Source organism: Arabidopsis thaliana, chromosome 4 (genome assembly GCF_000001735.4).
Source record: "Arabidopsis thaliana chromosome 4, partial sequence".
Lineage (NCBI taxonomy): Eukaryota > Viridiplantae > Streptophyta > Magnoliopsida > Brassicales > Brassicaceae > Arabidopsis > Arabidopsis thaliana.
In genome coordinates this window covers 5,154,566-5,168,723 of record NC_003075.7, presented here as the reverse complement: position 1 = coordinate 5,168,723, position 14,158 = coordinate 5,154,566, and the positions used below count along the sequence as shown (strand labels likewise).

Here is a 14,158-nt window from a genome sequence, read left to right as displayed (position 1 = left end):
TTAAAATTCATTCGTCTCTACGCTTCCCCAATATTTAGAGGCAGTTTACCATCTGCGTTTTAAGATCGATAATCTCTAGAAGGGATGATTGGCTCGGGTGGTGATGGGGCAAGATATGGTCTCTAACACGAGGAATGTGTACGTATATGGGTATCATTGTAAATCGGGAAAGAGTAATAGTCCAGCTAATCTATAACTTCGTGAACAAATCCTTGCGGTGCACAATAGGGACTTTCTAGTAATGCGACCTTCACTATGAGACTCTCACTTGAAGGAGCAAGAATCATCTTCATGAAAAATATTATGCCATTTAGAACATCATAAGTAGAGTTTCTAATACGTTAAAGAGATCCACACAGTCTCACTAGTTGAGATTTGTGTATTCTTCCTAAACCTTAAGGGATAATGCATCTACTCAAATTGTAATTTAGATTCTTGAAACCGGAGCATTAACTGCTCGAATACTCGAAAGTAGTTTGTGACAAGAGTTTCCAAAGTTGCAAAAGATCTCTTCCATCTAGAGTTGGGAGGGGATGACTTCTATGTGAATCCAAGATATCATGGTATTAAGAAACACATCTACAACATGCATCTCTCCAAATCAAAGAACCAATGGTTGAAGTAGTATGGCTTTTTGTTGAGAATCTTATAGGACTCTTTGAAGAAATGGTAAGATCATCAATTCTCAAAAAGCCAAAACAAAGTTTTCTCGAAAGCATGGGAAGATGAGTTGGGAAGATGAGTTCTAGTTAAGTCACTAAGAATGTGAGGACGTATTCGGAGGACCAAAAAGCTCAAAGTTAAAGTGATGTAGTAACTTAGCCGTTTATAAAGGGAAAGACGTACTATTTTAAGAGGAATTTTGAAGAAAGTTACCAATTTTAAAATTTAAAAGTATGTGAGATCTGCTTTTTTGAAATAAAATAATTTATTAAGTCTTTTTATACATAGAATATATATTCTTTTTAATGAAATTCTACCTAAGTTTTATTCACAAACATTCACTAATATCATTTATACAACCGTTTTGGTCATATAAATAGTTGTTGAGTTTTGATAAATTGATAAAAAATTATTTTACCTAATAAAATTATACAAAAATATTAATTTGTTTTTTTGCTAACTATATTATTTGAAAGAAAATTAGCTACATGATTTTCTCCTAAAACATTCATTTTGCGAATTATATCTAAAAAATTTAATCGTCTCTCAAACTTGTCAATACATTGATTTCAAATCCCGACCAACAATAAACTCTCCAAACTCAAACCAGATCGATCTATCTAACATTTTAAAAAATTCCAACCTAGATCATTCACGTTCTTAAACAACAACAAATCACAACTAGCTATATATCGGCTTGGCTCAGACAAAAATAAAACAGTGCAGTTCCAAGAATATGTTCAAATTGCAATATACATTTCTCATAATTAAAACATGTTTCTTTACCAAAAAAAAAAAAAAAACAACCGTTAGACACATACATGTGTACACATGTCCCTCACGCCGCTATAAATATTTCAGACCTCTCCCTACTCTCTCATAACCCACCCAAAATATCACAAGCACCGACTAAAACAATTCGGATCTAAACCCGACCCGGTAAAACCAATCCCAAATTTTACTCCGTTGTGAACGCATCAAACCCAGAAAATTTCTTCCTCCGATCTCGCATTCTCCACTTCCATAATCCCCAAAATTGTTTCGTTGATTTTTCCACAAGATGAAGCTAACGGACAACGAAGAGATCACCATGAACGGAACTCGAGAAATGGAGACGACAGAGCAAGAGACATCGTCGCCGTGTTCGTTAGTAATCGAAGCTTTTCCGGTGAAGAAATCCATTATTGTAGGTTACGCTCTTACATCAAAGAAGATTAAGAGCTTTTTACAACCAAAACTCGAAGGTTTAGCTAGGTTTGTGATTCTGATTTTTAACCCTAATTTTATTGTTTGTGCTATCAGATATTATTTAGGACTTAATCGAGCCAATTTTGAGGAAAACTGTTTACAAAAGTGATATGTACCTGTTCGGCACGAATTTTTTGTGTCAAATAGTCGGCTTTGATATTATTTAGGACTCAAATGAGCCAATTTAGAGGAAAATTGTTTACAAAAGTGATATGTAGCGGTTCCGCACGAATTTTTTGTGTGTCAAATAGTCCGCTTTGATATCATTTGCTTTCATGCATATTGTTAATGAACAAATTCTCAATTTTTTAAAATTAATTTTCATAAGAATATTCTCTTCACTATTTAATTGTTTGATTTTTCTTTTGGAATCTTTGACCTTCTATTGATGAAATGGTGTTACTATAAAGTTTAGTTACTGTAGTTATGTGTTTTGTGCAGGAATAAGGGGATATTATTTGTGGCAATAGATCAGAATAAGCCACTTTCAGAGCAGGGTCCGTTTGATATTGTGTTGCATAAGGTTAGTTTTATTGGATCTTTGTTAACCCTGTTGGTTTTCTGATACATTCATCTTATTTTTGCCTATGGTTTGTCAGAAGATATGTCTTGGGAACATCCCCTGCTCAGGTTGTTAGAAACTAACCTTGTTTTGCGTCTTCTTGCTTAGCTTCTTTTCATTGATGCCTGATTATTCTTATTTGGTGTTTGTTTTTACATGTACTGGCAGCAAATTGGAAAAGAATGGCGTCGAATTCTCGAGGTTAGTCTTACGATTGTTTCCGTTTTTGTATTTGCTGTGGCACATTCTATAGCCTAAGATTATTAGATCATGTATGTCTGTCATTCTGTGGTGATGAGTACCATGTTGATGTAGTTATGTTATATAAGCCTTTGTTAGATGAGAGATGGTGGTAAATTGCACAAGTTAGCAACTAGTTCCTTTTAATTTCTAAATCTTGTTTCTCAATGGAAATTTTTTTCCAGAGCTTTTACTCTTTCCTTGTCGTGAGTCATTAGTTGATACAAATTGAGGTTGAGACTACTGCAAGTGAGAATATTTCTACTTCCAGAGGCATAGAACTGTAACCTCTTCAGGTTTTCTAGAGTTAGATACTAGTAATGTTTTTTGAATATTGGGTTTACATGTTCCTGGTAATAGTTGAATGCAAAATCATTTCATCTTTAAGTAGAATGTAATGCTCTCTTGTCTACATATATAAGAGCCATCATCTGATTTCTCGTTGGGGAACAAGACATTTCACATCTCATAATTGCTAGAAGAATAGAAATGAAAGTATGCTGTTTGGTGTAGAAAGTAATCGGCGTTTCTGTGTGTTTAGATCCTAGAGCTATTCAGATCTCAGGAGATCAGACTATGAATCATTAGAATGCCAACTTCTGAGTATAGTTGAATGCTAGATTTATACTCTTCAGATAGTATATACTGATGATATAGAAAAGTGTCTACAATGAAACTTTAGTTGCAAAGTGCAAGTTTCATCAGTAGATTAGTTTAATTCTTAATCTTAGTTGCAGGATAGTGAAGAGTTCAACGTTGGGGATACAGTTTTTAGACTGACACTGTCGCTGTGTTAATAATAATATCAATGTAGATCAATATCTCAGGAGATCTCAGCAATACAGAGATAGAAGTTTTCTGTTTATGACCATTAGCAGGGATGCACTTTTGGGTGTTGAAAAGTAGACTATGTGTGAGCATAACTGTTTCTAATAATTTCAGGAATTTAGGCTAGCACATCCAGATGTCACAGTTCTTGATCCTCCAGATGCAATACTACATCTCCGTAATCGTCAGTCAATGCTTCAGTGTGTTGCGGACATGAATCTGTCTGATAGTAATGGTAAATATTCATGTGTAATCACTTGCTATTTGCTGTTAGGGACGCTAAGGTTAAAGATTTTATTAGTAGAGTTCTGTGTATCTGAGTAGTAGAAGTTGCTCTGATTGTGCAGGACGCGTTGGTGTGCCCAAGCAATTGGTAATTAAAAAGGATGCATCTTCAATTCCGGAGGCTGTCAATAATGCTGGTCTGAGACTACCTCTTGGTATGATTCCCTCCTTATGTTCTGTTAATGACTTTCGTTTAGCTTCATGTGGCATCTTGTTGTCTATCACAAAAGCCACCATGGCCTGTGTTTGTTCAATTGGTGGGTGGCTGAAGTTTTAGTTGTGCATTATTAATGGATCTATAAGTAAATTATTTAATTTGATGTTTAAAATCGTAGTTGCAAAGCCATTGGTTGCTGATGGAAGTGCAAAGTCACATGAGCTTTCGCTGGCTTACGATCAACACTCCCTTCTGAAGCTCGAGCCTCCTCTTGTTCTTCAGGAGTTTGTTAACCATGGTATGAGATTTTAGTGGTTATCATTGCCTGTACTAGAACTTAGATAATTTGATTACCTATCTAAATGCTTGGCTTTCGCAGGAGGTGTTCTTTTCAAGGTTTACATTGTTGGGGAGGCTATTAGAGTTGTCCGGCGCTTCTCCCTACCTGATGTCTCTAGACGAGAACTCCCCAAATCAGCTGGTGTATTCCGCTTCCCACGGGTCTCTTGTGCTGCAGCTTCAGCTGATGATGCAGATCTGGACCCGAGCATTGCCGGTAAAATCCTCTTCATCATCAGTAAAAATCGTCTGCATTTTTCCTTTGATGAGGACCTAACAATATCCTCATTCTCGTTGCAGAGCTTCCACCACGTCCTCTGTTGGAGAGACTGGCAAAGGAACTCCGTCGTGGATTGGTATGTTTCAGTCCTCTCTACTATATATCCAAGCAGGAGTATTATATCAAACTCTACTGATCTCTAATTTGTTGCAGGGTCTAAGGCTGTTCAATTTAGACATAATTAGAGAGCACGGGACAAGAGATCGGTTTTATGTGATCGACATCAACTATTTCCCAGGCAAGTTTGATTTCCACACATTTTTTGCAATAGACTATCACAAACATGTGGTTTAAGAACAAAAGAACTTGCGCAGGGTACGGGAAAATGCCAGAGTATGAGCATGTATTCACTGATTTCTTACTGAGTGTGGTACAAAGCCAATGTAAGAAACGAGCTTTGGCAGATCAATACTAAACTCAACGGAGAGACCATTGTTCCTCCCCAAAGAAAAAAAGAAGATTAGTAGTCTATGCAATTTATTTCTGTACAGGACAAAGCACCGATTTCCCTCGATGTTGTTCTTTAGCTTCATTGTGCTGTACAAAAGAACAATGGAAGATTGCATTTAAAAGAAAATCCTTGGGACCTTTAGAGATTTAAGGATAGAGAATTGTCTGAATCTCACTACAATGTCACCATATCAAAAAGTGAATAGACCTTATGTCACACACTACTCATATGGGCATGGCTTCACTTTGTGACTGCTTCTATCTTTTGATTTGGTTGGCTTTGTACTATTTTGACCATAAATGTCATTTCTTTTGGTTTTAATCTGCTCTTATCTTTTGATCATGTCCTTGTTAGTTTGTTTGAAACTTGGAGTTTATAGTTTGGATCAGTTTTGGATGCACTCTTTTATGAGTAATCTTACAAAATTTACATCACAAATTGTTGATTATTGACTCTTTTATATAAAGTAGCTTTTAAACCTTATCTAGTACAACAATTTGGTTAGATCAATGTGAACCTTCTGAGGATAGAAACCATTTTGAAACCTTAAAAAATAGGTTTACTTGCATTGTAAGGTTTAATAAACACAAGTAGGAAAACGAAACCTGAGCTTCAGCTTTGAATTCTTTCGTTCTTTCACATGGTTGTCTATGACAACAATTGAAGCCTTCTATTTTAATTCAAGCAAACTACACTTTCCTGGGTTTAAGACAAAGCAATTGTAGTTTCTCTTTTTCTTCTTCAAATCACAAAATCAATAATGTTATTTTTTTCAAAGTATTGTGTCTAGCTCTTGCTTGTCTTGGAGTTCACTTGAAACTCTCTATGTTCTGTCTTTGACATAGAAGCATATATTATATATATATATATATCAGAGCAAGTTCCTCAACCCAACCAAAAAAACTAAAACCTCAAAAGCTTTTTAACAATTATCTTCTTTTTGTGTGTACTTAATCTTCTTCGCTTGGAACTTGCTATGGAGAAGAATACAAATACGAACCATACAAGTGATGATAATAATGATAAGGTTGTCGATATTTAAGCTTCTTCTTAACAATAGTGCGCTAATGTTTCTACAAGCTAGCTAACTAGAGTTATTTTGTATTTACGTCTGGCAGAATCACACTAACGAAGAGCAGGAGAAGATCATCTTAAACCCTAATTTTGAGGATGGCCTAAACAACTGGACTGGAAGAGCGTGCAAGATTGTCTTACACGAATCCATGGACAGTGGGAAGATCGTACCGCTCTCGGGAAAAGTTTTCGCAGCAGCAACGCAGCGTAAAGACACATGGAATGGGATTCAACAAGAGATTTCAGGAAGATTCAGGAGGAAGCGTGTGTATGAAGTAACAGCGGTAGTTCGAATATTTGGCAACAATGTCACAAGTGCAACAGTACAAGCGACTCTCTGGGTCTTAAACGCAAACAAACGTGAACAATACATAGTCATTGCCAAGTAGGTTTCACCTTTTTTCATCTTCTCCATTACATAAGTATCTTGATATAAATTCATTATACTGATAGAGTTTGGTATGTCAATGAATCATATTAGTGTTCAAGCAACAGATAAGAACTGGGTGGAGTTGAAGGGTAAATTTGTAATCCATGGTTCGCCATCGAGAGTAATACTATACCTTGAAGGTCCACCTCCACGAGCTGACATTCTTCTCAACAGTTTAGTTGTTCAACATGCTAAAAGGAATCGTCCATCGCCTCCTCCTTTCTACGAGGTTTAGTCCCTTTACCAACTAAACTAAATGACACTAGACTGATGGTTCTTATGGGGATACTAATCTGTTTTGTTTGGCAGAATCCTGGTTTCGGAGTCAATATAGTCGAAAACAGTGAAGTTTTAGATGGGGGAACTAAACCATGGTTCACTCTAGGGAACTGCAAGTTGAGTGTTGGACAAGGCGCTCCGCGCACTCTGCCTCCAATGGCGAGAGACACGCTAGGTCCTCACAAACCTCTAGGTGGAAACTACATCGTTGTGACTAACAGAACGCAGACTTGGATGGGTCCTGCTCAGATGATAACCGATAAAATCAAACTCTTCTTGACATATCAAATCTCAGCTTGGGTCAAGCTTGGTGTGGGAGTAAGTGGTAGTAGTATGAGTCCTCAGAATGTGAACATTGCACTTAGCGTCGATAACCAATGGGTCAACGGAGGACAAGTCGAGGTCACAGTTGGTGATACATGGCATGAAATAGCCGGATCTTTTAGGCTAGAGAAACAGCCACAAAACGTTATGGTTTACGTTCAAGGTCCTGGAGCTGGCATTGATTTGATGATCGCGGCTCTGCAGATTTTCCCCGTGGATCGTCGAGAACGTGTCAGATGTCTCAAAAGACAAGTTGATGAGGTTCATATTCTCTTCAAATCTCTCTTAGTTATACAGTTTTAATAAGTTAATGACTTCAAGAATGTTGTTACTTGGTAGGTACGTAAGCGCGACATCGTGTTGAAATTCTCAGGACTAAACGACGACGAATCCTTTGATTTGTTTCCTTACATAGTGAAAGTGAAACAAACATACAACAGTTTCCCAGTAGGAACATGCATCAACAGAACAGACATAGACAATGAAGACTTTGTAGATTTCTTCACAAAGAACTTTAACTGGGCAGTGTTCGGAAACGAGCTCAAATGGTACGCGACAGAAGCGGAACGTGGAAAGGTAAATTACCAAGACGCAGACGACATGTTAGATCTCTGCATTGGCAACAACATAAACGTTAGAGGACATTGTATCTTCTGGGAAGTTGAATCCACAGTTCAGCCATGGGTTCGCCAGCTTAACAAAACCGATCTTATGAACGCGGTACAAAAGCGTCTCACGGATCTTTTGACGCGGTACAAAGGTAAATTCAAGCACTATGATGTCAACAACGAGATGCTTCATGGTTCTTTCTATCAAGATAGACTTGGAAAAGGTGTAAGAGCACTCATGTTCAATATTGCACATAAGCTTGATCCATCTCCTTTGCTTTTCGTTAACGATTATCATGTTGAGGACGGGGATGACCCGCGTTCGTCTCCCGAGAAGTATATAAAACTTGTACTTGATTTGGAAGCTCAAGGAGCAACTGTAGGAGGGATTGGGATCCAAGGACATATAGATAGTCCTGTTGGAGCTATTGTTTGTTCTGCTCTTGATATGCTCTCTGTTCTTGGTCGTCCCATTTGGTTCACAGAGCTTGATGTCTCTTCGAGTAATGAATATGTTAGGGGAGAGGATCTTGAAGTTATGTTGTGGGAAGCATTTGCTCACCCTTCAGTTGAAGGTACCATTTACTTCATTTTTCCCAATTTCATATATATATTTTCTTAAATTACTACACAAGTTAGATATACCTAATTATTACTACTAGTTTAGTATTTCTATCAAATTGTTTGTTAGGATTTTAACCAAATTAAAATTCAAAAGCTTAGATGTAAGATATTTTTAAAAGATAATTAGTAAAATAGAAATGGGTTAGTTTGTTATATAGCTAAATAGGGAACCAAAATTATACTCCCTCTGTTCTTTTTTATTTGATTTTCTAGAAAAAACATTTGTTTCAAGATAATTGATGAATTGTAAATTTTAATAAAAAATAATTGAATATTATTGGTTATAGGTTATATGAAATTGTAAAAGACAAAAAAAAATATATTTAAAATCAACTTTAATATGTTTACTTTAATATGTGTGTTTTTCCAAACTATCAAATAAAAAGGAACAGAGAGGGTACTAAGAAATGGGGTGACAAAACCGTAAATAAATAGTGTTTTTCATGTTATATAAAAATTAGTGTCATATCTTAGAAAATAGTGTGTTATTGGATAAAATTTCAAGATAATTGAAAACATCCACAAAATTTAAGTTAGTTTTAAAAGCCAACTTATTTAATAATTTGCAATCTATTGTTTCTGCTAATAAGAGGTCAGAAATTTGACTATACAATACATTATGCGCTATTTACTGCATATTCATCTTTTTGTTTATTTAATCTCAAATGAAATGTTTGGTGGAGAAATGATATAAAGTTATTTCTCAAGTCATTTAATTTGCATTTTCGTTTTTCAGTATCAATAAATTTATATAAGAATCGTTTTTTTTTTTGGTATGTGAGAATCTTAATAAGATATTTATATTTTGGGATACATATTTGATGTTAATAGGAATAATGTTATGGGGGTTCTGGGAGCTATCTATGAGTAGAGAGAACGCGAATCTGGTGGAGGGAGAAGGAGAAGTAAACGAAGCCGGAAAAAGATTTTTAGAGGTGAAACAAGAATGGTTATCTCATGCATATGGGATCATCAATGATGAGTCAGAGTTCACATTCAGAGGCTACCATGGGACTTATGCCGTCGAAATTTGTACTCCAGCTGGGATTGTTCTCAAAACGTTCGTTGTCGAAAAAGGAGACACTCCACTTGTTATCTCCATTGATCTCTCTTCTTTGTGATGTTTGTGTATCCTTTCCTTTTTCATTTAATATTTGGGTGGTGATTTGTTTTTTGTGGAGCATGTAACATATGTACACAAAGTTATGTTATGTCTTTGTTTTTGATTGTTTAATACAATTGCAATAAAAACTTGTGAATATGATTGTTAATTGTTATAAAAAAAAATTGTTTGGTGTAGTGGCCTAATTCTACCTGGATCGGGAGAAGTCCAGTCTGTAGTATTTCGGTGTGTTCCTATCGAGACTGACCGGATCAGCCGATAGGGTATTATCAAAAAAAACAAATTGCTTGAATTTTATGGAATTGAACTTGACTCTGCTACTAGGGAAGTCTTTGCTTAGCCTGTCATATCTTCGTATTCCCACATAGAAGCGGTCCGCTACTAGGGAAGTCTTTGCATTGCTATGTTGTCTAAACTAGCTTGGATTTTACTTCATCAGGAGACTGGTAATATCCCGGACCTGAATAGCTAGAGAAGGTGAGTCGTGTGACGTTATGGTCATAAATAGATAATATGACGTGATGGTTGTGATTGGGTTGATTAGTTTGATCTTAGGGATCCTTTTTTATTGTGTTTATTGTCAATAGATTGTATTATTACACTTCTATGGTTAATCATGTTTCCTTATCTTTTTGAAGGTATAGAGGCTATAGATAATCATTGGACAAATCATTACATTGGTTGAAAAACTAAGTACACATGTGTGATCAAAGGATTAAGTATGTGTGTAAGATACTAAGATTATAATGTTAAGAGTGAAGATGTTAGTTATTTAATACACACTAGTTTATGATGTGTACTAGGATGATATGTTGTCGTTGACCAAATTATACACCTTCGATTCTCTTTGTGCATGATCGTTGTTACCTTTGAGCCTAGCTACTGGAGAGGAAAAGAATATTTGTAGTAGATTTCAAGTGTCTCTTCCGGTTGTTCCATTTTTGTCTACGTTTCCGCTAAATGCTTATATTTTATGCTATTATATTTAGTAAAATATACTTGTATCGAAATTAATATTTGTTACATAATCCCTCTCTTCTGCGTAGTTTATTTTTTGGGTTTTATTCTTGTTCTTCAAATATTGATGTAGTGAAAAACGTCATTATTATTTAAAGTTGTGACCAATAGAAAGAAGACACTAGAGAAACTAATATTATTAAACTAGTAAAAAAATAAAAAATATAAAAAATTATTTTTTCTTATTTAGTGTGAAAAACCTGAAACATTAATTTATAAATAACAGAAGAATTATAATTTTCTTATAAAAAAAAACTTTTAATAAATATAATGCTAAAATTTAGCTCAAACTTTGTCAACATCCTTTGTTATTAGCTAACATCAACTTGTTATTTTCTTAAAAACAAATATTCTCATCACCATTTACCAAATTAACTCAATAGAAACAAAAACAGTTTTCATTTCTTTTCTTTTTTTCCGTTTTGCACTAAAATTAATTTAATATGGAATGTGGAATGTGGGCCAATGAATCTATAAAATATATAACAATATTAGGAAAAAAATAGTAAATGCAATAATAAATAAAAAGATAGAGAGGAACAGTAAAGGACAGTCCTTGGGACTAGACTAAGTGGGAGTGATGAGAAGAGGAGGCAGTCTCTAAAAAGCTCTTTTCTTTTCCTTCGTCTGGTAACTTTCAGATCCCAGTTTGTTAGTATCTCTGTCGTCACATAAAAATAATTGACCTCTCATCTTTTTTTTTCGTCTCCTTAAATCTAACCCCATTCTATTATTTACTTACATGTCTTGTGTTGTGTCCCTTGCTCTTGATTACCACTTATAGAAGTAATCAATCAAACTAGAGTTTACTTTCTTTCACCTTTTTGGTTGCATATTCAATTCTATCTTTGTTATTCATAATGCACTCTAAATCCTAATATTAAAACACAACACTAGTTTTGACCGTTGAATGCGTTTAATCTAATAGGCTTACGTCCTTGTCTTTATCTGTCGGCCAAAACATATTTAGATTCTTTAGCTTTTCACAAAATCTTAATTACTATGTTAATCAATAAGCCAAAATATTCTCTGATTGGTAATTACTAGAATGTCTTTTACTTTATTTTAATTTTCAAATCAACATAACCATATATAATAGATAAATTTTGTAGTCCTATTTTGTATGCTTAGTACATATATTAAAAAAATGTTCTACCTATATTTAGGTAAAAGCAAAGTAAAAAGGGGTTGTTTAGCTTCTCTTTCACATCAATAAATAATATGCTTAGCAGTTGTATAGATTGAAATCATGGACTACAAAAAAAAAGATAGCTAAAATATGTGAATGATATGTTTCCACGATAATACTATATTACATATATTAATTGCATCACAAGACAAACAGCATCATGCCTTTGTCTACATGTCGGTTTATAGTTGCTCCATCTTTTCTGTTATAAAGTATGATCTCCTTTCATTACTATGTCCTAAGTGGTAACAAACTAACAATCCATCGCTTGTTCTTCTTGGTTTTTTTTTTTCTTTTCATTTTATTACATTGCTTCAGTTGTAGAATCCTTCACTAGTCTATCTGTCTTTTTCATTGGATTACATTGTTCAGTATCAATACTTTTCTAATAGAGCATGTACTATTCATGTGTGGCCTCCTTGTAGTTCAACTTTAGTCCTAGTGTAATGCTTCTAGAAAAATGAAGTTGCTTCCTTGTTGGCTTAAATGAAAGTTATTCATATGTATAAGATGTTGCATGTCTCGTAAGTAGATGAAAGAATAATGCATGGTGCAATAGTTTAAATTAAAGTTGGCCAACCATGTAAGAGAGAAGTTATTACCAAAATACTTTAAGATTTTTGAAACTTCTATTGCATGGGAAATTCATAAATCAAATATGTTAACAAAAAGTGATTTGATGAAAGTGCGTAAATCTTCTATGTCAAAAATGTAGAACTTTACTTAAACTAATGTTACTATTATACTTAAACTTGGCCGGTTCGGTAAATCCGGTATGTGTAACATACGAGAATACAATGTTAGGGATTCCACAACTCAACAGACAAAGCACGAAATGAATCAGAGCATCATATTGGAGTTGTTGCAGAAAGAAACAAAAGGAGGAAGGCTGAAGGCAAAAGTAAAAAGAGGAAAGGTATCGAGTGGAGAAAGCCAAAGACCATCATTTCATGGACTCCTATCTTACATAGCACATGTATATCATATATATATATATATACACACACATGGATATATGCATATATTATATATGTCAACTCCATTTATAACCAAAAACAAGAGCAAGAGGATCCATCGAAGTTTAGCCCAAGGCACTTCTACTTCTTCAAATAGTGCAAGAAAAAAGACCACCCACCAAAAAGTCTTGGATTCCCATTTGTTGATTATACCTTTCTTTTTTTTAATATAGGTTTTTGAATATTTTTTAAAAATTGTAATAAATGATGATGATGAATTGATGATGATGTGAATAGAGTTCTGACAGAAGATGGGGTCCGTCTATAAATGTCCCATCTCTCCTTTTGTAGCGCGCATCTCTCGGGGGACTTGTATTTTCTGTCTGGCCCAATGCTTCTCTCTCTCTCTACCTCTCTCACATGCAAATCAGCAATGACAACAGTCTAAAGTCTTTCCTTTCTTTTTCTTTTTTTGTCAACAAGTGAAACACTAAACCAAACGTCTTTTCTTCTTCTGTTTTCTTATAATATGTTTTGTATTTTCGGTGTGTGATTAGTGATCTTTGGATGGTATAAGAAGTCTGTGCTTTGTAGTTTTTATGAATCGGGTAAGAGAGAGATACCAAAGTGGAAAAAATAGACAGTTAAACCATTGTATGGCTATTTAAATTTAACTTGGTAATTTGTTAGTTTTTGAGGCAAAAAAAAAGATTCCGCTTGTAGTGCGTAGGGTAGTTGATGATCAGGATCTTAGGACATAAACTCGCATAAGTTCTAGGTTAGGTTTGATTGAAAACAAAACAGATTACTTGGACTTTTAAGTTTTGTTCCATGTGTTTCATCTGAAGTAATAAGTTTGCACAAATTATTACCAAATAGTCTGCCCATGTCCGAATTAGTTGGGTTTAACTTGGAACAATAATGCCAATAAAAAGACGATAAAAAAGGTAATGGACCAATAAATAAATTAAAAATAGTTAAAAAAATTGAGTTATTTGTCTTAATAAAAATTAAATATCAGAACTATTTTCTATTCTTAATTCAACTTTATAAAAACTTTTTTAAAAGAAAAAAAATCTATACAAAGTTTTCCTGCAAATATAGAAAACATTTTCTAAAATAAATTGTTGTATGTTTTGAAAAGACAAAGAATTTTAGCAGTATTTTGAGTATTATACCTATTTTGTTTTTTGGACTAGAGTATTATACTAAAATCAATAAGTTGGATACTTGATTTTGTTTTTCTTTTTTCCTTTTTGATGGTTTTGTTTCATATTTCTATCTTGTGTTTCATATAATAAGGACATCTATTTTAATTTTTACAATTTATCACATTTACTAATAATGTTCTTAAGAAACCAACAATTATTGAACCACTATTTTGTTACTGTGCAGTCATTTATTTTCTTTTTCTCTTACTTAATTGTCTATTCTTTACCACCTAAACACTTATTGCCAACCCACTAAAAGATAATAAAAAT

General features: G+C 34.2%; 2 protein-coding genes, 2 long non-coding RNA genes and 1 other non-coding gene across 12 annotated transcripts; 4 read left to right on the top strand and 1 right to left on the bottom strand.

Annotated features, from left to right (window-relative positions):
* The first annotated feature begins 1,531 nt into the window (after positions 1-1,531).
* Positions 1,532-5,504, top strand: AT4G08170 (Inositol 1,3,4-trisphosphate 5/6-kinase family protein). Of its 7 annotated transcripts, none has more exons than NM_001340573.1 (11): positions 1,532-1,917; positions 2,353-2,434; positions 2,511-2,541; positions 2,642-2,674; positions 3,656-3,776; positions 3,889-3,981; positions 4,162-4,281; positions 4,363-4,539; positions 4,623-4,678; positions 4,756-4,840; positions 4,917-5,504. In NM_001340573.1, the coding sequence occupies exons 5-11, from the start codon at positions 3,734-3,736 to the stop codon at positions 5,015-5,017; spliced, it is 675 nt and encodes a 224-aa protein (NP_001319880.1). In that variant the 5' UTR covers positions 1,532-1,917; positions 2,353-2,434; positions 2,511-2,541; positions 2,642-2,674; positions 3,656-3,733; the 3' UTR covers positions 5,018-5,504. The 7 variants fall into 7 exon arrangements, with proteins under 7 accessions (NP_001319880.1, NP_567334.1, NP_001329012.1 ...); NM_001340575.1 differs by having other exon boundaries at positions 1,537-1,917; positions 2,353-2,408; positions 4,917-5,490; NM_116886.3 differs by lacking the exon at positions 2,511-2,541.
* Positions 5,505-5,856: 352 nt separating this feature from the next.
* AT4G08160 (glycosyl hydrolase family 10 protein / carbohydrate-binding domain-containing protein) lies at positions 5,857-9,691 on the top strand. 2 transcript variants are annotated; one of them, NM_001036516.1, is made up of 7 exons: positions 5,950-6,080; positions 6,172-6,512; positions 6,609-6,786; positions 6,867-7,421; positions 7,500-8,343; positions 8,779-8,789; positions 9,224-9,690. In NM_001036516.1, exons 1-7 carry the CDS (start codon positions 6,030-6,032, stop codon positions 9,227-9,229), a joined length of 1,986 nt encoding a protein of 661 aa, NP_001031593.1. In that variant the 5' UTR covers positions 5,950-6,029; the 3' UTR covers positions 9,230-9,690. The 2 variants fall into 2 exon arrangements, with proteins under 2 accessions (NP_192556.2, NP_001031593.1); NM_116885.4 differs by lacking the exon at positions 8,779-8,789 and having other exon boundaries at positions 5,857-6,080; positions 9,224-9,691.
* Positions 9,692-11,052: 1,361 nt separating this feature from the next.
* Positions 11,053-11,328, bottom strand: AT4G05375. Its single transcript, NR_141865.1, has one exon. It is a non-coding gene; the product is annotated as an other RNA (long non-coding RNA).
* AT4G05385 lies at positions 11,087-11,292 on the top strand. Its single transcript, NR_141866.1, has one exon. It is a non-coding gene; the product is annotated as an other RNA (long non-coding RNA).
* A 511-nt stretch (positions 11,329-11,839) lies between the features above and the next one.
* Positions 11,840-12,253, top strand: AT4G05365. Its single transcript, NR_141864.1, has 2 exons — positions 11,840-11,933; positions 12,149-12,253. It is a non-coding gene; the product is annotated as an other RNA (non-coding RNA).
* The last annotated feature ends 1,905 nt before the right edge of the window (positions 12,254-14,158 follow it).